Here is a 26611-nt window from a genome sequence, read left to right on the forward strand (position 1 = left end):
GGGGCAGTGGGGGCCCTGCGGGCAGGGGGCAGTGGGGCCTGGGTACTAAGCACTCAGCCCTGGGCTCTGCCACAGACACTTCGACAAGGACAAGTCTGGCCGGCTGAACCACCAGGAGTTCAAGTCCTGCCTGCGCTCCCTGGGCTACGACCTCCCCATGGTGGAGGAAGGAGAACCCGACCCGGAGTTTGAGGCAATCCTGGACACCGTGGACCCCAACAGGTGAGCTGTGGCATCAGAGGCAGTGCGGGCCTGGGCTCCTGCCCGCTGGCTGCTCACGCGCTGCTCCCGCTCGCCCCGTGCCCCACAGGGACGGCCACGTCTCCCTGCAAGAGTACATGGCTTTCATGATCAGCCGGGAGACAGAAAACGTCAAGTCCAGCGAGGAGATCGAGAGCGCCTTCCGGGCCCTCAGCTCCGAGGGGAAGCCATACGTCACCAAGGAGGAGCTCTATCAGGTGAGCCCCCCAAGCCCATTCCACTTACACCTGGAACTTGAACTCCCTGCCGCCTGCCCAAGCCGACCGCCCGCCCTCCCTCCCTCCCCAGAACCTGACCCGGGAACAAGCCGACTACTGCGTGTCCCACATGAAGCCGTACGTGGACGGCAAGGGCCGCGAGCTCCCCACGGCCTTCGACTATGTGGAGTTCACCCGCTCGCTCTTTGTGAATTGATCCTCGGCTAGACCCACCCACACTGCTTGCCCTGCTGCATGTCACTTCCTCTGTGCCCACCGAGAATATTCCACACGCTTCCTCCAGTGTAACCGTAGCCCGCTTAGCTTGGTTAAGACTTAGTAGAAAATGGTGCTTCAATAAACCGCTCTGGTCTGGTCACAATCGCCGTGTTGCTGTGGGAACCCACACCTGTGTCTCCAACCAGCTGCCCTCATTCCAGCCTAGAGAAACCTAAGCAGCTGGCTCCCTGCATCCTTGTTCCCCCCGCCACCCCCGTTTTCTGTTTTCATGTAAAAGACAATAAAGGACTCGACTCTCCCCCAGCAATGTCTCTTCATTTGGCTCGGCCGCGCCTCTCCCCCGCCCGCCCTCAGGTGGCTATCTCCGAGGCCAGCCGGTCCAAGTCCTCCGTCTCCCGAGGCCCCTGCTCCGTGAAGGCCGAGCTCAGCTGCCACACCTTCACCGCGCCCTTGGCGTCACCAGCAGCCAGGAGCCGCGTCTGCTGGCTGTTGAACTCCAGGCAGTACACGGGGCTCCCGTCGTGGGTCTGTGTGATGGACGCCGTGGGCTTCTGAGAGCTTTTCTGGAGATCGAACAGCTGCACATCCCCTGCAGGGAGAGGTTCAGAAACTAAGACCACCCCACCTTCCACCTGCTGTGGGAGGTCATCTGGACCCCACGGGGGCACCAGATGGGCCCCCAACACCACTGGGAAATGTTGGGCCCCATGGCCTTTTCCTACCGTCCCCAGAGGCAGCTGCGAACACCAGGGGGCGCACGGGGGACCAGCGCACGGCGAACAGGTACTTGTGGGAGAGCTGCAGCGAGGTGAGGGGCTGCGCCTGCAGCATGGAGTAGAGGTGGACGTGGCCGTCCGTCCCTGCGCTCAGGAAGAGGTTCCTGCAGAGCCAGATGCGGGGCTCAGCCCTGGGGCGCAGGCACTGCCCGGCTCCCTGAGCAGTCAGCTCCCCAAATTCCGCACCTGTGGAAGGGGGAGCAGCTCACGGAGTAGATGGGGCCCCCGTGGGGAGAGAAGGTGAACTGCGCGGGGGCCCGCAGGGGCACAGAGCTGGGCATGCGCGTGAGCGCCGCCTCCTCCGCGGCCAGCGAGCACTTGATGGGGAAGCCGCCTTCCGTGGCCAGAACGAACAGGCTGGGGTCGAAGCTGGAGAAGGACACGGCAGTGGCGCCCACCTCGGTCTCACCCCGGGAGGGCTGTGGAGAAGGGGCAGCGGTGAGGGCCGGGGCTCCCCGCAGCCGCCCCGGAGCCACAGCCCTCGTGGGGGGCCCTACCTTCTTGAGCTTGCTGCTCCGTGGCAACTGCTGCACGACCACGGCGAAGCCCTCGGTGAGCTGCAGCTGGCCGGCCCCGACCCCCTGCCAGAGCAGCACCTTCCCGTCCGTGGCCACGCTCAGCACCTGGAAGCGGTGGCTGTGCTGGAGCTCCGGCAGCCAGAGCACCTGAGGACGGCGGGCGGGCGGGCGGGGCAGTGAGGGCGGGGCGCCCCTGCTCCCCACCACCCCCACTGCCACGAAGAGGGGACAGGGCCCAGCCTCACCTGGGGTCCACAGGGACCCGAGGTCCCCCCAACCCAGAACCCCAGCACCCACAAAGGCACATCAGCCGGGGCTGCAACACGTGCACACCTGACCTGGTACACCGGGTCCGTGTGGGTGTCGTCAGTCAGGCCCGTGCGCCACAGCAGGGGGTCCTCGGGCCGGCTCATGTCCCACACCAGCACCTCCCCACTGTACAGCCCTCCTGCGGGCCAGGCCTGACGTCAGCGCCTCCCCCTGCACAGCCCTCCCGCGGGGCCAGGCCTGACGTCAGCGCCTCCCCCTGCACAGCCCTCCCGGGGGGCCAGGCCTGACGTCAGCGCCTCCCCCCTGCACAGCCCTCCTGCGGGCCAGGCCTGACGTCAGTGCCTCCCCCCTGCACAGCCCTCCTGCGGGCCAGGCCTGACGTCAGCGCCTCCCCCTGCACAGCCCTCCCTCGGGGCCAGGCCTGGCGTCAGCGCCTCCCCCTGCACAGCCCTCCCGCGGGGCTGGGCCGGTCAGCCTGGCCGCACCAGCATGGCAGCTTCCCAGCCAGGCTCTGGAGGTAAGCCAGGACACAGGGCCGGGGGGGGGGGGGGGGGTCGGGGGAGGCGCCGTGGGCCTCAGCACTGCAAGCAGCCAAGGGCGTCCGGTCTCCTCTCACCCGGTCTCTGCACAGCGTTCCAGATGCCCCTTCCTCCCAGTGCCACGCCCAGCCTGGGCCTGGCACGTGTCCCCAGCAGGCTGTGGTGCCAGCCCTTGGGCCTTCCCCTGCCCCTCTGCAGGGAAGGACGCCAGCCTGGGGGGCGGGGGGAGGCTGAGAGGCGGCACTCACCTGCGACGTGGGCGGGCTGCGTGGGGTGGAAGGCCAGGCACATGACGGAGCTGGGCACCTCCACCACCGCCAGGGGCTGCTGGGGGTTCAGACCTCGCCGGTCCAGGTTCCAGGCGCACACGAAGGACTTGAGCGTGCTCCAGTCCCCATCGTCCAGCCTGCCAGGGACACGCCAAGCTGTTGGGAGCGGCCGTCACCTCCCATCCCCCCCACACACACACACAGAGACGGGGCTCCAGCTCACACACAGCAGGCAGGGCGTGTGGCTGCCGCCTCAAGGGCACCGCACTCTCTAGAGAGGTCAAGGCCCTGGAGATGAGTCAAGGGCATCAAAATCCAGCCCCAGGGAACCTGCTGGCCAAGGAAGGCTGGGCTGCCGCACAGCCCCGCTCCCGCGCTTCTCCTGCCTCGATGGCCTTGCGCGGCCAATGTTCCCCGGGCACACAGGCCCACGAGCGTCTTGAGGGCTCCCACTACCCCCCCCATCCCAGCTGCCACTCACCGGCCATAGGCACAGGCCAGCACGGAGCCCGTGGCATTCCAGGAAACGCTGGTCACGTGCAGCCCCTGCGCCTGGGCCGGCGGGTAGCACAGCGTGTGCAGACACGACACCTGCGAGACAAGCGTGCTCAGGCCGCGGCCCCAGCCGGAGGAGCCGTCCACCACGCAGCGCCTTCATCCGACCGCGGCCCCCACCAGGCTGCGTCCCAAGCCCAGGGAGACGAAGCTGGAGACGCACGGTTCATGCCAGCTCTGGAACAGAGGCTGCGTGGCGCCCAGGCTTGGCGCAAGGCCCCCCCGGGCGGGGAGGCGGGGCCAGCTGGGCAGGGTGAATGGACTCAACCTTGCCCAACGGCACAGCAACAAAGGGCTAACACGACCCTGTGTGTGTTACACACACCAACGGTGGGGGCGTTTTGTCTTTTCAATGGCACGTGGGTTTGAACTCAGGGCCTTTTGCTCATTCAGCTTGTTTACCATGCAGACACTACCACTAGAGGCACAGCTCCACTTTTGGCGTTTTGCTGGTTAATTGGAAGTATGCATCCCTTGGACTTTTCCGCCTGGGCTGGCTTGGAACCCTGGTCCTCACGTTTCAGCCTCTTGAGCAGCTAGGACAATAGCCATGAGCCACTGGCTAAAATGATTTGGTTTTGCGTGTGCAAGTCTTGCGGCTCGAATTCAGGGCATCCCATTCTTACTTGGCTTTCTTGCTCTAGGGTGCTAGTCTACCATTTGAGCAACCCTTTCCCTCCAGCGTGCGGCTGGTTAATTGGACATGAGTCTCTTGTTTGCCTTCCCCAGGCTGGCTTTGAATTACAATCCTCGGATCTAGCTTGGATTACGGGGCAGAGCTGGGTGCCCGGCACCGTTTAGGTTTTGTTTTCTTCGCTGTGCCCCCAGTTCCACAGGAAGCCGTGGGTCTGAGGATCTGGGGTGCCCGATGCAGCAAAGACAAAGCCATGGCAGAGGCTCCGGACTCGCACGGCCCGGAGAAGCCCTTCCTGCACGGGGCGTGGGGGGCACTGCTCGCCCCTGCAGCGGGAAGATGGGCGTCTGACAGCACCCACTCCCGGGACAGCAAAAGCTAAGAGCGGCGGCTGGCACTTGTGCCACCAAAACTTAAGAGGGACACAGGGACGGGACGTGTGGGCAGGCCCCAGCCTGGGCTGGCGGCCCGGGACCTACCGTCTGCTGCGGCTCGGTCCAGTTCACCTCGAAGCCGTCGAAGGCATGGCTCTGCCAGTTCTTGTTCAGCTCCCGGATGACCATGGCCTCCACCCTGCGCAGGAAGGCCGCCAGCCGCGGGCTGTGGTGCCGGGGCAGGGGCAGCACGGCCACCGGCTCGGGGGCCTCCGTCTGCACCTCGGCGTCTGCATGCTTCCGGGCCTGGGTGGACACTTCGGCAGTGGCGATGCTGGCTGTCTGGCAACTTTTCTAGGAGAGAGAAATGAACCAGGGTCACCCTGTGATGGCTGCACTGCCCCAGGCTAGGTGGCCTGTTTGCTTGACATGCCCAGGGTCCCCTCCTCTGGTCACTAGGAGGAACCCCTCGGTGGCTGGGGTTCACTGTAAGGGGACACGACTTCCAGCGAGCCAACCAGAGCTCTGTGTCTCTCCCCAGCCAGTGATTGGCTCGGCTATGCTCATGTGACCAAAATAAAGCAGGAAGAAGCTGCGCAGGGACATTTGCTACAGCGGGGAGGGAGATGTGGCAGCAGGGCCGCCGAGTGCCTGAGAAGCTCCTCAGACCTGGCTGCCGGCGGAGGGCTGTGGCCTGGCACTGCCCCCCCCCGCGCCCTGTGGGTGTGCCGGGGCGGGGAAGGGGGCCCTGCGCTCCCCCCGCCAGCCACGGGGCTGCAAGGACCACAGTGCAGGCGTGAGATCAGAGGAGGCGATGCGGCCAGCTTCCCCGCGCGCTGCTCAGCTTCACCCGAGAGCCGGGGCCGGCGCGCGCGGTGCCCGCCGCTGCCCGGCACAGCCCTGTGCACAGGGCCACCACAGGCCGGCGTGGCGCCCCATCCTGCCCTGCCCAGTCCCGACAGCTGGTAAACTGGGCGTCTATTCAGCGTGGGAACCAGCTGACCCGGCGTCCCTGGCGCTTGGCATGCAGACGAGGCTCATGTGTGCACACGCAGAGCCCTGAGCCCCAGGGGCTTCAGTAGGGGAGGGGGGTGTTGGGGATGAATAAAAATGGAAAAGCCCAGGCGCTGGCTATCCTCCAACCCAGCCACATCCTGAACTCCAGCTGGCCCAGAATCTGTGTGTGTGTGTCTCTCTCTCTCGGTCCTGGGTGCTGTCCCTGAGCTATTTTTGCTCAAGGCTAACGCTCTACCACCTTGAGCCATGGTGCCATTTCCAGTTTTTGGTGGTTAATTGGCCATGAGTCTTCCCAAGACTGGGAAGGTGGCTTAGCGGTCGAGTGCTTGCCTAGCATGCATGAAGCCCTGGGTTCGATTCCTTGGTACTACATAAGCAAAAGAAGCTGGAAGTGGTGCTGTGTCTCAAGTGGTAGAGTGCTAGCCTTGAGCACAGAGAGGCTTGGGGACAGAGCCCAGGCCCTGAGTTCAAAGTCTCTCAGACTTTCCTGCCCAGGCTGGCTTTGAACTGCAATCGTCAGCTCTCAGCCTCCTGAGTGGCTGGGATTACGGGTGTGAGCCACCAGTGCCCAGCCCTTCCCTTCTTCTTAGGTGGCTCTGGGGATGGAACCCAAGGCCTTGTACGAGCAAGAGCCTGCCCCCCCCCCACTGACTACACCTCAGCCCATCACCCCCTTTTCTCATGGCCATGCCAAGGCAGTCCCTCAGCCCCCCCCGCAGCCCCCCCTTCTTTCTCAGGTCCCCTAGCTCCTGTGCCCCCTGTACAAGGCGCATGTGCACTCCAGATGGCCCCCCCTTTCCTGCTCCCTGGCACGCAGCGCGCACAGGCGCCCCTGCCGCCGTCCACAGCCAGCCTGTCATGCGCTTGAACTTGCAAGCGCTCTTAGTGGATGGCCTGGGCCTCGAGCCCAGCGGAGGAAGCGCTTCACGGACGCCAGGAGCCCACACAGCGCCACGGGCTGCAGGTGCGGCGACTGCGCAGGCATCCCGTGCGTCTGCTGCTCTTCCCTGGGCCTTGCATGAAAGAAAGCCTAGGATCAAAACGTCTGCCTGCTGGCGCTGGCGGCTCGCACCTGCAGTCCTAGCTACTCAGGAGGCTGAGATCTGAGGAGGCTAATCTCCACAGAAATGGCACCGTACCTCAAAGTGGTAGATCAAGAGCCTTGGGCAAAAGAGCTCAGGGACAGAACCCAGGCCCTGAGTTCAAGCCCCACAGCCAAAAAAACTAAAGCCAGGCACTGGTGGCTCACACCTGTAATCCCAGCTACTCAGGACACTGAGATCTGAGCATCACTTTGAAGCCAGCCTGGGCAGGAAAATCCTCGAGACTCTTATCTCCAATGAACTACTCAGAAAAAGGCAGAAGTGGCGCTGTGACTGAAGCAGGAGAGCACTAGCTTTGAGCAAAAGCTCAGGGATAGCACCCAGGCCCTGAGTTCAAGCCCCAGGACAAGAAGAAAGAAAGAACAAACGAAAGAGAGAGAGAAAGAGAAAGAAAGCAGGAAAGGGAGAGAGAGAGAAAGAAAGAAGAAAGGGAAAGAGAGGGAGGGAGGGGGGATGGAAGGAGGGAGGGAAAAGTTGTGCACCATGCACTTAAAGGTGCTTCCAGTCAGGGAGGCAGCCTGCAAGCCCAGATGGCCCAGCAGAGGGCGCCACGCACCGCAGCATGGCAAGGGTGAGGGATGATCAAGTGGGAGAGGGAAGCTGCAGGGGGGGGGGTGGTTGAGGTGTGAGGCTGACACAAGTGTATCCACTCCCAGGGTGGACCCTTCAATGGGGCATTTCCTGGGAGGTGGAAAAGTACACCAGCACCCTGTGCTTAGCAGGCACTGAGGAAGAAAGCCCTGGTGGGGGACAAGGGGACGCAGCACCCGGAGGGAACTGGAACTGTCCACGGCAGGCCAGCTGTGATGCTTCACACCTATAGAGAAAGCACTGAGGAGGCAGAGACCGCAGGGTTAGGAGTTCAAGGTCAGCCTGGACGACACAGGAAGAAAACAAAAAGAATTTCAAGAATTGAAAACTAGCTGGAGTCAGGAGCCTATAATCCTAGCTATTCAGTAAGCTGCTATCTGAGGATCATGGTTCAAAGCCATCTGGAGCATGGAAAGCTTGTAAGACTCCTGTGTCCGAAAAAAATCACCAAAAAAACAGAAATGGCGCTGTGGCTCAAAGTTAGTGCTAGCCTTGAGCACAAAAAGCTCAGGGATAGAACCTAGACCCCGAGTTCAAACACACACACACACCCCACCCCCAGCTGGACATGAATATCTCAGACCTGTAATCATAGCGACACATAAGGTTGAGGTCTGAAGGATTGCAGTTCAAAGCCAGCCAGGGCAGAAAAGTCCAGGAGACATTTTTCTCCAATTAATCAGCAAACACACCAGAAGTAGAGCTATGACTCAAGTGGCTGAGAACTAGCCTTGAGTGAAAAAGCGAAGGGACAGCACCCAAGCCCTAAGTTCAAGCCCTAGTACTGGCATAAGTAAACAAACAAACAATCATTGCAAAATGGGACTGGAGGAGCATGCCAGGTGACAGAGTACTTGCCTAGCAAGTGCAAAGCCCTAGCTAGGTTCAATCCCAAGCACTGCCAAAAATAAAAATAAACAATTAGGGTTTGGGAATGTGGCCTAATGGTAGAGTGCTTGCCTAGCATGCATGAAGCCCTGGGTTTGATTCCTCAGCACTACATCAACAGAAAAGGCCGAAGTGGCGCTGGGGCTCAAGTGGTAGAGTGCTAGCCTTGAGAAAAAGAAGCTCAACAACAGTGCCCAGGCCCTGAGTTCAAGCCCCAGGACTGAATGAATTAATAAAGAAATAAAACGTAGGGGGCTGGCTAGGACAGCTCCAGCTTAGATAGCTCTAAATTCCCTTTGTCCGAGCAGCTCTGGGGTTTGGAATTGGCCATCACATTCCAGGAACTCCCAGCATGGGTCTTGAACTCAGGGCCTGGACACTGTCTTTGAGCTTTTCGGCTCAAGGCTAATGTTCTACCACTTAAGACACAGTTCTACTTCCCATTAAAAATTTGTTGAAGCCAGGCACCAGTGGCTCACATCTGTAATCATAGCCACTCAGGAAGGTAAGGAAAGTCCATGAGACTTTCTTTTTTTTTTGGCCAGCCCTGGGTTTGAACTCAGGGCCTGAGCACTGTCCCTGACTTCTTTCTGCTCAAGGCTAACACTCTACCACTTAAGCCACAGTGCCACTTCTGGCTTTTTCTGTGTATGTGGTGCTGAGGAATCGAACCCAGGGTTTCATGTATGTGAGGCAAGCACTCTACTGCTAAGCCACATTCCTAGTCCTAGACCACTAATGTTTAACGTTTGGCTTTTTAAATCCCTCTTGAAACACAAATATATTACAATGCTGCAATGTTCAACTCTTCTAAAGGAACTTACCAAATAAAGAAAACAAATAAAAATTTAGTTACAACACACATCATTGATAATAAAGAAACACTGGAAACATCCTAATGGTTCATTAAACTGGCACTCGTTAAATAAAATAAAGCTTAAGAAGCTTTTGTTAGACTAGGGTTGAAGCTCAGGGGCAGACTGCTTGCCTAGAATATTCAAGGTCATTTCAAAACAAGGTAGAAACAATAAAAAGGAAAATTTCCTTTTTTTTTTCCAGGCCTGGGCTTGAACTCACATTCTAGGCAATAATATCCTTGATCTTCTTTTTGCTCAAGGCTAGCAGAACTCTACCCACTTGAGCCACAACACTACTTCCAGCTTATTCTGTTTATGTGGTGCTGAGAAATCAAACCTAGAGCTTCATGCATGCGAGGCAAGCGCTCTACCACTAGGCCACATTCTCTCAGCCCTTTTTTACTTATTATTATTGCAGTACTGTGAACTGGCCCTATATCAGAAACAAAACCCAGTTGGACAACAGTGGCTCACACCTGTAATCCTAGCTGCTTAGGAGGCTGAGACCTGAAAGGTCTCAGTCAAAAGGCAGTCTGACAGGAAAATTTGGGAGACTCCATCTCCAATTAACCAACTAAATGTTGGACTGAAGGTATAGTTCTAATGACAGAGAACCAGTCATGAGCGAGAAAGCTGAGCAAGAGCAGAGGCCAAGAGTTCAAGCCCTGATACAAGCGCCAAAAACAAAACAAAACAAAAACCTACTGGAGATTAGACAGGTAGTTAAAAATATAGAACACCTGTGTAACATGCACAAGGTCCTGGGTTCAGTCCTCAATAAGGCCTCAATAAACAAATAAGAATCCTGGGTTTGATCCCCAGTACCAAAAAAGAAAAGAAAAAAGAAAAAAAAACAGGTTTTGTTTTGTGTGTTTTTTTTTAAGAATAAGAGGGCTGGAGATGTGGCCTAGTGGTAGAGTTCTTGCCTAGCATGCATGAAGCCCTGGGTTCCATTCCTCAGCACCACATTACTGCATCAGTAAGTCCCATCCCACTCCTAAAATCTGAACCTTCATTCAGGAGCACTGTTTAAATGTCCGTGTCTGAAACTCATTTGCTTTTGGCTGGAACCATTCCTATGCAGTAAAGGCACGGTTAGGAAGGGCTTGGAGCCAGCTCCGATCCTGGCTGGACACCTTCAGATACCAAGGCCTCAGGCAAGACACCTATGTGTTTTTTTTTTGCCAATCCTGGGCTTGAACTCGGGGCTTGGGCACGGTCCCTGAGCTTCTTCTGTCACTTTGTTGTGTGGTACTGAGGAACGGAACCCAGGGCGTCGCGCACTCTAGCGCTCCCCAAGCACTTCAAGCGCTCTAAGCCACATCCCCAGCCTTGTGTTCTCAGGGTCGACATTTCCTGGAGACGTCAGCTCCACTTCTGACTTTCTGGTGGTCAAGAGTCTCACAGACTTTCCGGCAGAGGCTGGCTTTGAATTTTGATCCTCAGATCTCAGCCTGCTGAGTAGCTAAACATACAGGAGTGAGTCAGAGTCACTAGCACTAGGCAAAAGGGCTTTCTTCTTTTTCTGTTTGTTTGGGCTTGTTTTGGAGGGGTGTGTGTGTGTGTGTTGGTCCTGGGTTTGAACTCATGGTCTGAGTGCTGTCCCTGAGCTTTTCTTTTGCTCAATGACAGTGTTCTACTACTTCAGCCACAGCTCAACTTCTGGCTTTTTAAGTAGTTAATGGTAGATACAGGCTCATAGGCTTTATTGCCAAGTCTGGCTTCGAACTGCAATTCTCTGATCTCAGTCACCCCAGCAACTAGGATTATATAGGATTACAGACATGAGTCACTGGTACCTAGCTATTTCTTTTCTTTTCCTCTGTGTGTCCCCTTTCTGGGGCTTGAATTCGGGGCCTGTGGGCTATCCCTGAGCTCTTTTGCTCAAGGCTAGCACTCTAACCATGTGAGCCACAGCTCCACTTCAGCTTTTGGATGGTTAGTTGGAATTAAGTGTCTAAAGGACGTTCCTGCTAAGGCTGGCTTCAAACTGTGAACCTCAGATCTCAGCCTTTTGAGTAACTAAGAAGATTACAGGTGTGAACCTCCAACCAAGGGCCTTTTTGAGCTCCTGTCCTTACCACCTCAGACCACTCTCCCTTTCCCTCAGTCTTCTCCAGCTCCACAAGCTTCCTCAAACAGATCTGCCCGGAGACCAAGGCCTTCCCACTAGCTACATGTTCAGCCCAGACTGCTTTGCCTGGTGAGCTCTCACTCCTTCAAGTCTGCTCAAAGATCACCTGGATGAAATCCACTTTAGTTTTGTTTTTGCTGGTCCTGGAACTTGAACTCAGGGTCTGGGTAGTGACCCTGACCCTCTTTGTGTTCAAGGCTAGCACTCTTAACACTTAAGCCATAGGGCCCTTTCTGCTTTTTCTGAGTAGTTTATTGGAGGTAAGAGTCTCAGGGATTTTTCTGCCTAGGCTGGCTTCAAACCTCTACCCTGAGAGCTCATCCTCCTGAGTAGCTAGGATTCCTGGTGTGAGCCACCAGTGCCCAGCTTGTTCTTAAATTTTTTTTTTCTTCCAGTGCTGAGGCTTGAACTCTGGGCCACCATGCTGTCCCTGAGCTCCTTTTGCTCAAAGCCAGCACTCTACCACCTGAGCCACAGCGCCACTTCTGGTTTTTTTCTGTATTTTAATTGGAGATTAAGAGTCTCACACTGGGCTGGGACTTTGGCTTAGTGGTAGAGCGCTTGTCTAGCATGCCTAAGCCATGGGTTCCATTCCTCCATACCAAATAAATAGAAAAAGCCGGAAGTGGCGCTGGGGCTCAAGTGGCAGAGTGCTAGCCTTGAGCAAAAGGAAGCCAGGGACAGCGCTCAGGCCCTGAGTTCAAGCCCCAGGACTGGCAAAAAACAAAAAACAAGTCTCACAGACTTTCTTCACTGGCTTCTAGGGTCCATTCTCCCATCTCAGGCTCCTGAGCAGCTAGGATTGGCAGATGTGAAGCGCGCCTTGCACCCCGCCGACTCCCCAGACGGGGCCTTGGCTCACCGGCCGGCCCGTGCCCTCCGCTGAGCGCTTCTCCGTCCAGCACCCGGCCCTCTCCTCCACGGCTGCCGGCCTTCCAGCGTGGCGGGGGGGGGGAGGGGAGGGGGGGAGCCCGGGGTCGGACCGCCCCCCCGCCCACTTCGTGGGGCTTTTCCATTCAACCACTCAGAAAAGCCCCTCACCGCCACCGACGTCACCGAGCACTTTCCCGGGCGCCCACCGACCCGCCGCCGCCCCGGCCCCGCTCCGCGCCCCGGCCCGCGCCCTCACCGTCTCCCCGCGGATGCCCTGCGCGACCCTCCACAGCGAGGGCACGGACGCCACGCCCAGGGTCTCGTCTCGCAGCGGCCCGGCCCTCCCGGGCCCCTCGGCACCCGCATTCCCGCCGCTCGCCAGCTCCGCGACGCCCGCGCTGCCCGCTCCGCTGCGCGAAGCAGCCCGGGCCGCTCGCCGGTTGCCATAGAGACGGGCCCGCCCCCCCCTTCCCCTCGCGCCTGCGTACTCCGGCGTGACCTCTGACCCTCCCGCCCCGCCCCGTGAGCGCCAGTCAGGGCTAGCGAGGCCGGCGGCCTCGTGTGTGGCCCGGTCCTATCCCTGTTCCACACCCCCCCCCCAGGCCCAAGAAGGAGCGCTTTCTTCCGGAACCGCCATAAGCGTGACTGGATCGGGATACTCCCGAGGAGCGGCTCTCTCCAGAAACAGCAGCTCCATGTGGGCAAAGAGAACTGCGGAAGTGAGGCGTAGGTTCCAGGTTCAAAGATGGCGCCGGGAGCCCGCGCGCGGAGGCGAGGGCGGCGTGGGGGGGGGGGCGGGGGAGTGGGGCGCGGCTGTGCGCCGCGGGGCCCCCGGAGCTCGCCCGGCCCTCTAAGCCGGCCCGGTGCTCCCGGCCTCCGGGCCTCCCGGCGGGCCCGGGCCCAGGTGGAGACGAAACTGCCCGTGCAACCCAAGTGTGGCCCGAATGCACGATCCCAAGTGAGGTGGAGTAGTTGGGAGGCCAAAATGAGGCAAGGCACCGAGCACACGCACGCGCGCGCGCACACACACACACACACACACGACGGGGGGGGTGTGGGGGGAGAGGGCTCCCTAGATGGAGAAGAGATCTCCATCACCACACTAAGTGTCGGAACCCAGAGTGTGTTGTTTATCTTAAGAAGCCTCGCCGTGGAGCTGGGAAGGTGGCCCGGTGGTGGAGCGCTGGCCTCGCAGTGCCTAGCATGCACGAAGCCCTGGGTTCCATTCCTCAGCACCACACCGGCAGAAAATGCCAGAAGCGGCGCTGTGCCTCAAGTGGCAGAGTGCTGTCTATGAGAAGAAAGGACTGGCCAAAAAAAAAAAAAAAAAAAAAAAAGCCTCACTATGAAGAAGTAACTTGTGGAGGGTTGTTTTTGTTTTTTGGGGTTTTTTTCGGTTTGGTTTGGTTTTTTTCCCCAGTCCTGGGGCTTGAACTCAGGGCCTGAGCACTGTCCCTGGCTTTTTGCTCAAGGCTAGCACTCTACCACTGGAACCACAGCGCCACTTCCGGCTTTTTTCTATGTATGTGGTGCTGAGGAATCGAACCCAGGGCTTCGTGTATACGAGGCAAGCACGTTACCATGAGGCCATATTCCCAGCCCTGTTTTGTTTTTGTTTTTTTGCAGTGCCAGGAATGAAACCTACAGCCAACTGCATCTGAAGCCATTGAGCTACACCCACACACAGTGTCATATATATATATATGTATGTGTGTATATATATGTATGTATGTATATTATGTCTTTTGGGGGTGCTGATGGCTAGAGATGTAGCTGCCCCCAACCACCCAGAAAGAGCTCACAGGTCATCTGCCTGGTCCTAAAGCCAAGCATGCTGTGGGCCTCTAGCTAGAGATCCCATAGCTGGGTCTCCAGAACTCTCCTCCTGTATCAGACATGTAAACCTGCCCAGTCCTGGTTCTGTGCGAACCACCAGTCTTCCCAATCCAGACAACGTTCAAGCCTAGGCCACAAACACAGGGCAGATGACCAGCACTAGAGAAAGAAGATGCAACAGAAACATCTTCCTAGATCTTATTTTCCACGTGATGCCCTCCTGATCCTAGAAAAACTTGGAAATGTTACCAAAGATTCCAAAACTCACACTCAAAAAAGACTCCAAAAGTCCAAGTGAGTGGGGTTGTTGGTACCCACCTGTAAATCCCAGCACTGAGAGGCTGAGGGACAAAGATGTATCATCAGTTCAAGTCCAGCCTCAGAAAAAAATGACACCATCTCAGTCAACAAGACAGGCCTCCTAACTTCTGGGAAATTATATGACGGACCAGCCTCCCCTAGGCCAAGTCCCAGAACCTATCTGAAAAATAACAAAGGCACAATGAGCCAGGAGCTTCAGCCTAGCAAACACAAGTTCCCATTCCCCCAAGGGTGGGAGGGGGGGGAGCACAGTTAGACAAAGAGCAACATGGAAGAGGAAAATTCCATCCAGTTCCAATTCCTAGGCATGCCCTGGCACTCCTCTACCAGCTCTGCGTTGTTCAGTCTCTCAACCAGAAGTCAGCTCTGACAAGCCACCTATACCACCTGTATGTTAGGCCTGGGAGCCAGCTACCCCACTGAGCAGTAAACGCTTGGAATTTACACAGTGAGATTTGACCCTGTAGATAAATAATTGGGGGGAGGAGGGTTGCAAGAAGCATGCTGGCTGCTGCTAGCGGCTCATACCTGCAATCCAAGCCACTCAGGAGGCTGAGATCTGAAAGGTAACAGTCTGAAGCCAGTCTGAGCCGGAAAGTCTCCAGTTAACCAGCAAAAAAGCCATAAGTAGAGCTGTGGCTCAAGTGGCAGAGTGCTAGCCTCGAGGGGAAAAAATACAGACTACAGACAGCACCCAAGGCCCTGAGTCCAAGTACTGCACGCGCACACGCGCGCGCACACACACACACACACAGCAGTGTTCTGTGCTTCTGAACCTGAGCTGGTGTTCCTGTGGGATAGACCATAGGGTAGTAAAGGAAATTGAGATTCTTATGCCTCACAGATGATGGGGGGGGGAGGGGGGCGTGCGCACGTGTGCGTGAGGGAGCATTGTGCTGGGTCTCAAGGCAGGAACTTTCACATTTAATACACACTCTACTACTGAGTTACACCACCCTCCCTGTTCAACAAATATTAAGAAATACAGTCAACCTTTGGAAGTAAGGTTCAGAAGAGGAAGGAAAGGGACTGTTCTTCCCAGGCAGAAAAGGAAGCTCCTTGGAGGAGATTGTTTTGGGAATTCAGTGCCTCTGGGGCCCAAGAAGCCTCCCCCACCCCCATCTTGTCTCCATCTTGCCTGCACCACCAAATCAAAGTCCTCAGCTCAGGCTCCACCCTGCCTTCACTTACCCGGAAAAGCCCCAGCATGAAGGTGTGCTGAAGACAAAGGGGTCTCCACACAATCATTAGAATACTTTCCTGTGCTTGACTTAGACCGGAAGGAAAGGCCTGAGGAGTGTAAAAGTCCCTGGTGGCAAATCCCTCCCTCACACTCACTAGCAAGCAGGAGAGCCAGCCCCAGCCCAGGAAGCCATCCTCCATCTAGACTCACCTGTGTCCTGTGTGCCCTTCCTGGCCTTGCACTCAGGGCCTTGGCACTCTCCCTTAGCTTCTGTGCTGGAGGCTTGCGCTCTTCCACTTAAGCCATGGCTCCACTTGGGTCATTTTGATGATTAATTGGAAGATAAGAGCCTCATACTCTTTCCTGCCTAGACTGTCTTTGAACTGCAATACTCAGATCTCAGCCTCCTGAGTAGTTTGAATTACAGGCATGAGCCACCTGGCCTTGTGCTGGCTATTTCTGAGATGAGGTCTCATTTCTAGCCCCAGCCCCTTCCTGGGCTGAGCTCCACCTGTTCTTCATTTTCTTTACTTGCCAGTCCTGGGGCTTGAACTCAGGACCTGGGCACTGGCTTCTTTTTTGCGCAAGGTTAGCACTCGACCTCTTAAGCTACAGCGCCACTTCTGGCTTTTTCTATATATGTGGTGCTGAGCAATTGAACCCAGGGCTTCATGCATATGAGGCAAGTACTCTACCACTAGGCCATATTCCCAGCCCTCATTTTCTTCCATAACTGGTATGACAGGCCTGCGTCACCAGGCTCAGCCACCTTGAGGATCAAATCTTTCAGGCTTTTCTGCCTGGCTGGCCTCAAATGTTGATCCTCCTGGTCTCAGTCTCTCTCTTGCCTAGGATGATAGGCTTACACCACCACCCACCACCAAGTGCAGCTATGGTTGAGAAGGGGTCTGGAGACTTTATGTGAGCTTGCCTTGAACTTCTATCTTCTGATCTTAATCACATAGGTACTTATGATTACAGGTTTAAGCCACAACACTGGCTCATGTCTAGACCTTCCTGGGTCTTGAACTTAGGGCCTAGATGCTGTCCCTGAGGCTTGGTATTCAGGGCTAGTGTTCTACCACTTGAGCCACAGCTCCACCTCGTTTTGGGGTGCTTCTTTGGGGATTAGTGTCTCCAGGACTTTTCCTGCCCATGCTCACTTGGAACTGTGAGCCTCATATCTCAGTTTACAAGCATAAGCCGCCAGGCCTTGCTCCTTTTTGCTTGATTTAGTTTAGATATTTACTGTTAAAATAAGAGTCCTGGGCCTGGGAAGGAGGCTTAGCAGTAGAGTGCTTGTCTAGCATGCATGAAGCCCTGGGTTTGATTCCTCAGCACCACATAAAAAGAAAAAGCTGGGGCTGGGAATACGGCCTAGTGGTAGAGTCCTCGCCTCATATACATGAAGCCCTGGGTTCGATTCTTCAGCACCACATATATAGATAAAAGCCAGAAGTGGCACTGTGGCTCAAGTGGTAGAGTGCTAGTCTTGAGCAAAAAGAAGCCAGGGACAGTGCTCAGGCCCTGAGTCCAAGCCCCAGGACTGGCAACAAAAACAAATAAAGAAAAAGCTGGGGCTGGGGATATAGCCTAGTGGCAAGAGTGCCTGCCTCGGATACACGAGGCCCTAGGTTTGATTCCCCAGCACCACATATACAGAAAACGGCCAGAAGCGGCGCTGTGGCTCAGGTTGCAGAGTGCTAGCCTTGAGCGGGAAGAAGCCAGGGACAGTGCTCAGGCCCTGAGTCCAAGGCCCAGGACTGGCCAAAAAAAAAAAGAAAAAGCTGGAAGTGGTGCTGTGGCTCAAGTGATAGAGTGCTAGCCTTGAGCAAAACAAGTCCAGGCCTGGAGCTGGTGGCTCACACCTGTAATCCCAGCTACTCAGGAAGCTGAGATCTCAGGATTGTGGTTCAAAACCAGCCTGGGCATGAGGTCTTACTTCCAATTATCTACCAAAAATCCAGAATTAGAAATGTGGCTCAAGAGCACCAAATTTGGGCAAAATAAAGCTAAGGGAGCCAGGCACTGGTGGCTCACACCTGTAATCCTAGCGACTCAGGAGGTTGAGATTTATTTGAGGATTATGGTTCAAAGCCAGCCCAGGATAAAGAAAAAAAATCCCCATGAGACTCTTTATCTCCAATCAACCACCAGAAAACCAGAAGTGGCGCTGTATCTCCAGTTGTAGAGCATTAGTTTTGAGCAAAAGAGTTCATGGACAGTGTCCAGTCCCTCAGATCAAGTCTCGGGACCAAGAAGAAAAAAAACAGATGCCATCATGCCATCACGCTAGCAACAACAGAGGAAGCTCAGGCAGGGGATGCAATCAGGTGGTAGACACATTGCCTAGAATGCACACGGCCTCTACACCAGCACAGAAAATAAAAGGCCCAGAATAGTATTGTGGATCTGTGGTCCCCGCTACTGGAAAGTGGAGGTAGCAGGATTACAGCCCAATGCATGCTTGACAAAGTTAAAATGAACTAAAAGCAAATGGATTGGGGGTGTGGCTCATACAGGAAGTCCTGAGTTCAATTCCCAGTACCCTAGTACCACACAAAAAAGAAGCTCAGGGCTGGGAATATGGCCTAGTGGTAAAGTGCGCTCGCCTCATATACATGAAGCCCTGGGTTCGATTCCTCAGCACCACATATATAGAAAAAAGCCAGAGTGGCGCCGTGGCTCAAGAGGTAGAGGGCTAGCCTTAAGCAAAAAGAAACCAGGGACAGTGCTCAGGCCCCGAATCCACACCCCAGGACTGGCAACAAAAACAAAACAAACAAAAAAGGAAGCTCATCCTTTGGCAGGAGGAACTGTCAGAGCAAGTGCCACATTGTGAAGTAATGTGATCCTTTAGGGTTGATGCTCTGGAGTTCCTTAAAGTGTTAGAGGCCGGCCTTGGGCTCCAAGCTCTCAGCCATCAGTCCCTGTGAGCAGGGGAGTCAGAGGGACCTGAGTTAAATCCAGATAATTCTAGGCCTTTGGTGTCAGGGCAGGCTGCCTCTTAGCATTATTTACTTACTTTCTGTAGAGAAGCTTGAACTCAAGACCTGGTTGGTTGCTGTCCCTTAGCCTTTTTGCTTAAAGCTGGTGCTCTACCACTCTAGCCACACTTCTACTTCTTTTTCGGTCCTGAGGCTTGAACTCTGAGCCTGGGCCCTGCCCCTGATCTCTTCAGCTCAAGTCTAGCGCTCTACCACTTTGAGCCACAGCGCCACTTCTGGTTTTCTGGAAGTTAATTGGAGATAAGAGTCTCATGGACTTTCGTGCCCAGGCTGGTTTTGAACCGCAGTCCTCACATCTCGGCTTCCTGGGTAGTTAGGATTATAGGCCTGAGCCGCCTGGCCCAGGTTTGGCTTTTGATTCTTTATTTGGATGGATTCTCCATTTGGGGCAGTGGATGTGATGAATAAAAAGGAGAATACTCCTGGTGCTAGCTAGCCCTGGTGGCTCAGGCCTGTCATCCCAGCTACTCAGGAGGCTCAGATCTGAAGGTGACGGTTCAAAGCCAGCACTAGCAGGGAAGTCCATGAGTCTCTCATCTCCACTTAACCACCAAGAAAACAGAAGTGGTGTAATGATTCAAAGTGGTGGGGTGCTAGCCTTGAGCACAAAGAGGCTCAGGGACAGCGCCCAAACTCGAGTTCAAGCCTATGAGGACAAAATAAGTAAACAAATAAAATAAAAAACAAGGGGCTGGGGATATAGCCTAGTGGCAAGAGTGCCTGCCTCAGATACATGAGGCCCTAGGTTCGATTCCCCAGCACCACATATACAGAAAACGGCCAGAAGCGGCGCTGTGGCTCAAGTGGCAGAGTGCTAGCCTTGAGCGGGAAGAAGCCAGGGACAGTGCTCAGGCCCTGAGTCCAAGGCCCAGGACTGGCCAAAAAAAAAACAAAAAAACTAATAAATAAATAATAAAAATAAAAAGGGAAATGCAGGGCTGGGAATGTGGCTTAGTGGTGGAGTGCTTGCCTAGCCATGCATGATGAAGTCCTGGATTTGATTCCTCAGTACTACATAAACAGAAAAAGCTGCAAGAGGTACTGAGGCTCAAGTGGTAGAGTGCTACAGCTCTAGAGCAAAAGGAGCTCAGGGAGAGTGCCGATGCCTTCAGTTCAACCCCAGGACTGGCCCCCCCAAAAACAAATAATAATAATAATAATAGGATAATGCACTGTAGCTGCCTCACAGGCTCCTAAGTCTGGACAGACCATAAGTATCCATACCCATAGAAGAGCAGGCAAATAAACAACCAGAGTACTGTCTGGGAAAGTGGCTGGCCTCCGGTTACAGAACATCTGGGGTTCAGAGTCTGCCAGCCTCTAAGCTAGGGGGAAGGAGCCTTTTTCCCTCACTCTAACTCTTCCCCCAGCCTGCAGCAAGGGTAGGCAGGGATGATTGCAGGCACTCCCGAGAATCCAGGAAGCAGCAGATTTTAGAAGCTGGAGAGGAAGGGTGGGGTCTTAAGGGCCAGGATTTAAGCTGATAAGCACTGGCTGAGTGCTAAACTAAGTGATGTGTGTGTGTGTGTGTGTGTGTGTGTGTGTGTGTGTGTGTGTGTGGTGTGTGTGTGTGTGTGTGTGTGCTGGGGTTTGAATTTAGGGCTCTGACCCTCTCCTTGAGTTTTTTTTGCTTTTTTTTTTTTGCCAGTCCTGGGCCTTGGACTCAGGGCCTGAGCACTGTCCCTGGCTTCTTTTTGCTCAAGGCTAGCACTCTGCCACTTGAGCCACAGCGCCATTTCTGGCCATTTTCTACATATGTGGTGCTGGGGAATCAAACCCAGGGCTTCATGTATACGAGGCAAGCACTCTTGCCACTAGGCCATATTCCCAGCCCCTCCTTGAGATTTTTTTTTTGCTCCAGGCTAGCGCTCTACCACTTGAGCCACAGCCTTACTTCTGTTTTTTATTTTTTTTTTAGTGTTTATTTAGAGAGATAAATCTCAGAGTTCCAGGGCTGGGGATATGGCCTAGTGGCAAGAGTGCTTGCCTTGTATACATGAGGCCCTGGGTTCAATTCCCCAGCACCACATATACAGAAAATGGCCAGAAGTGGCGCTGTGGCTCAAGTGGCAGAGTGCTAGCCTTGAGCAAGAAGAAGCCAGGGACAGTGCTCAGGCCCTGAGTTCAAGCCCCAGGACTGGCCAAAAAAAAAAACAAAAATCTCAAGAGTTCCTCCCTCGGCTGGCTTTGAACTGCCAACCTCAGATCTCCAATTTCTGAGTAGGTAGGATTTATAGGCATGAGCTACCAGCTCTCTGCTTGGCTTTTGCTGCCTTCCTCCCACCTCCCCCATTTATTTATTTTTGTTGGTCGTGGGGTTCTAACTTGGGGCCTGGGCACAGTCCAGGAGCTCTATTGCTCAAGGCTAGTGCTCTACCACTTTGAGCCCCAGTGCCACTTCCAGTTTTCTGGTGATTAACTGAAGATACAGTCTCACTTACTTTCCTGGGTTGGCTCTGAACCAAGATCTTCAGCTCTTCCTGAGTAGCTAGGATTACAGGTGTGAGACATCAGCACCTAGCTTTTTTTTTTTTTTTTTCCTTTTAGCACTGGGATTTGAACTGAGGTCCTTACCCTTCCTCACTCAGCCGCCATTTTCCATTGAAGCCACTCATCCAACTCTACTTCTTACTGGTTATTTCTCGAGAGTCTATTTCTCAAGAATTATTTCTGGGAGTCTAATGGATTTTTCTGCCCTGGCCGGCTTCAAACCTCAATCCTCCAGCTCTTAGCCTCCTGAAGGTTTTCATTTTAAAGTAATATGTTCCTAAGGTCCAAAATTTAACATTACCACACAGTAAACAAGAGAGCACTTCCCTGCTGTCCATCCCCCTTACCCAGCAGGGCCAGGAGGAGCTCCTGGGCTCCTCTGGACTCCTTCAAGAGCTGGGCAGAGAGGACAAAGCCTTTCAGCCCATAGCACTCTCTTTGGTGAAGTGGGGGACATGCTGACCACATGGTTTTGGACTTCCCATTTTGCCTTCACCTTAGCTCTAGTTCCTTGTTTTCCTGGCTACAGAGTATTCCAATGATAGATGTGGCCTTTTTCCCAGAAGCCTAAAAAGTTGCTAGATTGTTGCCGGAGTTGCTGTGCAGGCAAGGGACCTGCAGAATGAACCCCACATGGACCCCAGACGGTCCTCACTGTCCCCTTCCAGTGACACAGATCCTGTATATGCCCCTGGGCAAGGGTGCTGGTTCTCTGGCAGTTTATTCTCAGTTTTGATCGGTGTGACTACGGCTTGAACTCAGGGTCTGCATGCTGAGTCTATGCTTTTTTGCTCAAGGCTACCACTTGAACCACAGCTCTACTTCCAGCTTTTGGTGGTTAATGCCACCCAGGACTTTCCTATTCAGGCTGGCTTCAAACCTCAATTCTCACCTCTCAACCTCTAGAATAGCTCGATTACAGGCATGAGCCACCTTCTCCTAGGCAGTTTTGTTTGTTTTTACATGGATACAAATTAAATCGTACAGTAGCTACTATTTTGTCTTTCGCACTGGATTTTCTACACCCAGGCTTCATTCAGATCTTTCTGTGTAAGCTATAGTGCTTTTATTTCCACTGCTTTCCCTGTTCCTTTGTATGAATATCTTACAATGTATTCATTCTACTGGGGACAGACATTTGTATTGTGTCCAGGTTTGGGCCCTAGGAATCTTGCTGCTAGGCACATTCTTGAACACATTCATTACACCCAGTGGTGCTCGCGTGTACCTGTGTATGCATTTCTCTTGGAGTTACAGCCAGGAGGGCAACTGAGGGGGGTCACAGGCTCTGCACACACGCAGCGTGGGTGGACTGGACACAGTCTTTGGACTGGTCCTGTCAACTTCCGGTTAGCTAGCTGTTACGAACATCATAGTTGCCCTTAACCGAAAACCCTCCAGCAAGATGCTGGGTGTTCTTGCCTGTAATTTTAAGAACTTGGGAGGCTGAGGTCTGAGGATCGGGATTTGAAGCCAGCTCAGGTAGGAAAGTCTATGAGACTCTGATCTCCAATTACCTACCAAAAAGCTAGAAGATGGAGGTTTGGTTCAAGTGGTAGAGTGTTAGCCTTGAGTGAAAACCTTAAGAGACAGTGCACAGGCCCCACTTCAAGCCTCAGGACTGGCACACACACACACACACACACACACATACACACACACAGCTCTCCAGGATTTGTGTTTATGCTGGTACTGGGGCTTGAACTCAGGGGTTAGGCACTGTCCCTTGGTTCTCCCTGCTCAAAGCTGACAGTCTGCCACCTGGGACACAACTCTACTTGTGGCTTTTTGGTGCTTATTTGGAGAAAAGTCTAGTGGAGTTGTGGAGTTTCCTTCCCTAGGCTAGCTTCAAATCACAATCCTCAACTCTCAGCCTTTTGAGATTACAGGCATGAGCCACCTGAGCCAGGCATCATTTTTTTTTAATTTAATTTTTGACCATTTTCTATATATGTGGTGCTGAGGAATCAAACCCAGGGCTTCATGTATAGGAGGCAAACACTCTTGCCACTAGGCCATATTCCCAGCCCTTTAATTAAAAAAAATTTTTTTTTGGTCAGCTGTGGGGTTTGAACTCAGAGTCTGGGTACTGTTACTGAGCTTTTCCACTCAAGGCTAGCACTCTACCACTTTGAGTCATAACACTACTTTTGGTTTTCTGGTGTTTAATTGGAGATAAGAGTCTCATGGATTTTCCTGCCCTGGCTGGCTTTGAACTGCAATCCTCAGATCTCAATCTCCTGAGTAGCTAGGATTACAGGTATAAGCCACCAGCTCACAGTTTTTCTTTTCTTTTAGGCTTGGGCTCAGGGCCTGGATGGTGTTCCTCGGCTTCTTTTGCTTAAGGTCAGCGTTTTATCACTTGAGCCACAGCTTCATTTCCAACTTAAAAAAAATAATTTACATGCAGGCTGGCTTAAAATCTTCATATTTTGAGGCTGGGAACATGGCCTAGTGGTAGAGTGCTCACCTCCTATACTTGAAGCCCAGGGTTCGACTCCCCAGCACCACATATATAGAAAATGGCCAGAAGTGGCGCCATGGCTCAAGTGGCAGAGTGCTAGCCTTGAGCAAAAAGAAGCCAGGGACAGTGCTCAGGCCCTGAGTCCAAGCCCAGGACTGGCAAAAAAAAAAAATTCTCCTCTCTCCAAACCCTAATCCTCCTAGCTCTGCCTGTTGAGCAGCTAGGATCACAGGCTGGGGCCTTAGGGCCTGGCTCACCTCCATTGTTTTCTCCAATAGTGGAAAATGATTCTTGTGTTTCAATGCTTCTCAAATCCCTCGCACTCCACCCCCAGTACCTTTTTAAAAATTTTGTTTGGTGCTGATCTTGGGGATTAAATTCTGGGCTTGCATGCTTTCCTGGAGCTCTGTACCCCAGGAGCTTCAGTTCCAGCTCCTGCTGCTGCTTTCTTGATAATCGGAGATTAGCGTGTTACCAATCTTCCTGCCTGGGCTGGCTTCGAACTTCAATCCTCAGATCTCAGCCTCTAGAGTAGACACTTTTTTTTTTTTGGGGGGGGGGGGTTGTTATCCCTTCAAGAACTCCCTTAGAGGCTGAGGAGTATGCCAGACCTAGGGGTGGGTTTGAGGATAATGGAAGAATGTTCTAGAGTAAACTGATGGCCTGGCACTTATTTAAGGGTTCTGCACACCAGAGGGGGGGAAAAAAAAAACAACCCAGAAAGGAAGTTAGTTCTCTCTCCAAGGGATCCTGAGTGACCGGTGAGGGGACCTGAGACCCAGAGAGGGAAAAGGGGGGTGTTGGGGGTGTCAGATCCCCAAGCCGACCCCCCACCCGGAGCCGCCCCTCCCCCTCCCTCATGGCCAAGTGTCCGCCCCCCCCTCCCCCGCGGAGAGAAGTTCGGAGCGACTCAAAGAACTTTCTCCTGATTGGAGGGAGCGGGGCTGGGGGAAGGGGCGTGGGGCGGCGGGGTCCCCCGCGGGCAGGGCGGCCCGGGGCCATTGAAGACGCGGCACCTGGGACCCGCTCCGTCCTCGGCGGCTCCTTCCTGGGGAAATCGGGACGTGTCGGCTCCGCTCCCGGCCTTCTCTCCGCGCCATGACCCCCAAACGCCAGTCCTCCATCCTGCCCCAGCCGAAGAAGGCGAAGCAGAGCCCCGGCGCGAAGCCGGCCGACACCTCCTCCTCCTCCGGCGTGCCCAAGGGAGGTGAGTCGGCCGCGCGCCGCGCCCGGCGGGGCCCGGGGGGAGCGGGGAGGAGCGGCTGCTCGGGGGAGCGGCCGGGCCCGGGCGCCCCGCGGACGCTGAGCCCCGGCGGCTTCGGGCGAGGGCCGTGGGGGGGAGTGTGTGGGGGGGGAGGCCGCCGAAGGTTCGCGGCCCGGGGAGGGAGGGGGGGTGGGAGGAGGAGGGCGGCGGGCGCGCAGCTCCACGCGGCCCGGCCCCAGGCCCCGGCGGCGGCCTGAGGCGTGAGGCCGCCCTCGCCCCTCACCCTCCGCCCGCCCCCCGGGGGGCCGCGACCCCTTCCGCCCGGGCCTGCGCGCGCCGCCCGCGCCTCCCGCGCCCGCCCGCCCGGCCGGGCGTCACGTGACCGCGCCCAGGTTCACAGCGTGCGGCCTCCGGCAGCCGCCTCGCTTCCGGCCCGGCTCGGGCTCCCTCCCGCTCCGCGCGGGCCTCGCCCTTCCCGGGACGAAGGCCTCCCTCTCCATCCCTGGGCCACGGCCACTGGTTTTTGGGGGTGGGGTAGTGTTTGGTGTTTTGTTTGTGGGTTCGTTTTTCCACTCCTGGGGCCTTGAACTCGGGGCCCGCGCGCCGCCCCTGGCTTCCTTTTGCTCAAGCCTAGCGCTCTGCCGCCAGAGCCCCGGCGCCACTTCCGGTTGCCCGGTGGTTCATTGGAGATGGGCGCCTGGGAGACTTTTCTGCCCGGGCTGCCTTTCAACCAGGATCCTCAGATCTCAGCCTCCGGAGTCGCTAGGATTACAGGCGGGAGCCGCCAGCGCCCGCCTCGATCCTTGCCTTTAAATAGTGGGCTGCACGTTGCTTCCCTGTCTCCACCCCCCCCCCGCCCCCATTAGATGCTTAAACACCGAGCCCAGGGCTGTGTTTCCAGACAGCCTGGAGCTAGACAGTGTTGATGGTTCTGGCGACCAGGGCTCCTCAGTGGAGTGGGGGGTCAGTGGTGGGGGGGTCTTCTCAGGTAGAGACTGGAGAGGGCTGAATAAGGAAAGCAGCAGTTTGGTGGAGGGGTGGAGTCCCTCCCACTGGAAGGATCCTTCATCTCAGAGTCCTCTCTAAGGTCCTGTGGAGGTGTGCGGTTCTGGTGACAGTCCCTCACCTTCCAACTGGCATGCAGAGGCACTGTGCCGGACCTACGGCCCGAGGCCTGCCACCAACCTGCTGTTTCCTTTCCTGTAAATTGGGTTCTCAGCCTTGCTGAGGCTGACTTCTAAGTAAAGCACTTAAGACAAGGGCATGGGAAGTGGCGCTGTGGCTCAAGTGGTAGAGCACTAGCCTTGAGCTGAAGAGCTCAGAGACCATGCCCAGGCCCAGAGTTCAAGCCCCACAACCACCACCAACAAGAATAAAGACAAAAGGTCTGGCATGATTGAATTAATCTGTGTGTGTGTGGTGTGTAATGGGGCTTGAACTCAAGGCTTCATGCTTTCGGCTTGTCTTGTAGGCATGCCGGGCGTGGGGCCTGAACTCTGCGCCTGGGCACTTTCCTAGCACTCTACTACTGGAGTCACACCTTCACTTTGTTTGCTGGTTAAGTGGGGGTAAGAGTCACTGAAAATTTCCGTATGGATTGACTTTGAACCTCAAAGTTCAGATCTCAGTCTTCTGAATAACAACAAATTAGTCCTCTTGGTCTTGTGATCAGCAGAGGTGATAGACAAGCCCTCCTGGTCTTGTATTCAGCTTTGTGGGGGAAATGGCCAGAACGGAGTTGAGAGGTACAATCACCATTCCTTCACAGGGAATGTCTGTATGTATCCTGTCAGGTCAGTTCTTAGGACCGTAGCTTATCAGGTTTTTGTTTTTTTGTCTGTTTTTTGCCAGTCCTTGAACTCAAGACACGGACACTGTCCCTGAGCTTTTTCTCAAGGCTAGCACTCTACCACTTGAGCCACAGTGCCACTTCTGGTTTTTTCTGTGTATGTGGTACTGAGGAATGGAACCCAGGGCTTCATGCATGTTAGGCAAGTGCTCTACCAGGA

At 55.0% G+C, this 26611-nt stretch overlaps 2 protein-coding genes across 5 annotated transcripts in view; one reads left to right on the plus strand and one right to left on the minus strand.

The window, feature by feature from the left end:
• Positions 1-995, plus strand: part of Sptan1 (spectrin alpha, non-erythrocytic 1) — a 70095-nt gene extending 69100 nt beyond the window's left edge. For all 4 annotated transcript variants that reach the window (XM_048344114.1, XM_048344116.1, XM_048344117.1 and 1 more), the window contains 3 exons: positions 76-222; positions 311-458; positions 550-995. In XM_048344114.1, coding sequence (XP_048200071.1) covers positions 76-222; positions 311-458; positions 550-675 — 421 coding nt within the window. In that variant the 3' untranslated portion in view covers positions 676-995. The remainder of the gene's footprint in view (positions 1-75; positions 223-310; positions 459-549) is intronic.
• On the minus strand, positions 963-12793 carry Dync2i2 (dynein 2 intermediate chain 2). Its single transcript, XM_048348703.1, has 10 exons — positions 12756-12793; positions 12353-12506; positions 4739-4987; positions 3552-3661; positions 3050-3207; positions 2331-2440; positions 1972-2139; positions 1661-1893; positions 1421-1578; positions 963-1287 (listed from the first exon to the last, which is right to left on the minus strand). Exons 1-10 carry the CDS (start codon positions 12791-12793, stop codon positions 1049-1051), a joined length of 1617 nt encoding a protein of 538 aa, XP_048204660.1. The 3' UTR covers positions 963-1048.
• Between the last annotated feature and the right edge of the window lie 13818 nt (positions 12794-26611).

The sequence above is a fragment of the Perognathus longimembris genome, chromosome 1 (assembly GCF_023159225.1).
Source record: "Perognathus longimembris pacificus isolate PPM17 chromosome 1, ASM2315922v1, whole genome shotgun sequence".
Lineage (NCBI taxonomy): Eukaryota > Metazoa > Chordata > Mammalia > Rodentia > Heteromyidae > Perognathus > Perognathus longimembris.

What these genes read in the sequence shown, in the direction of transcription:
- Dync2i2 (XM_048348703.1), bottom strand. Translation starts at nt 12,793, where the DNA reads ATGGAGCTGCTGTTTCTGGAGAGAGCCGCTCCTCGGGA. An exon ending in CTGGCCTGTGCCTATGGCCG is followed by an intron (nt 3,208 to 3,551) that starts GTGAGTGGCAGC and finishes TGTCCCTGGCAG; the next exon opens with GCTGGACGATGGGGACTGGA. An exon ending in ACACGGACCCGGTGTACCAG is followed by an intron (nt 2,140 to 2,330) that starts GTCAGGTGTGCA and finishes CGCCGTCCTCAG; the next exon opens with GTGCTCTGGCTGCCGGAGCT.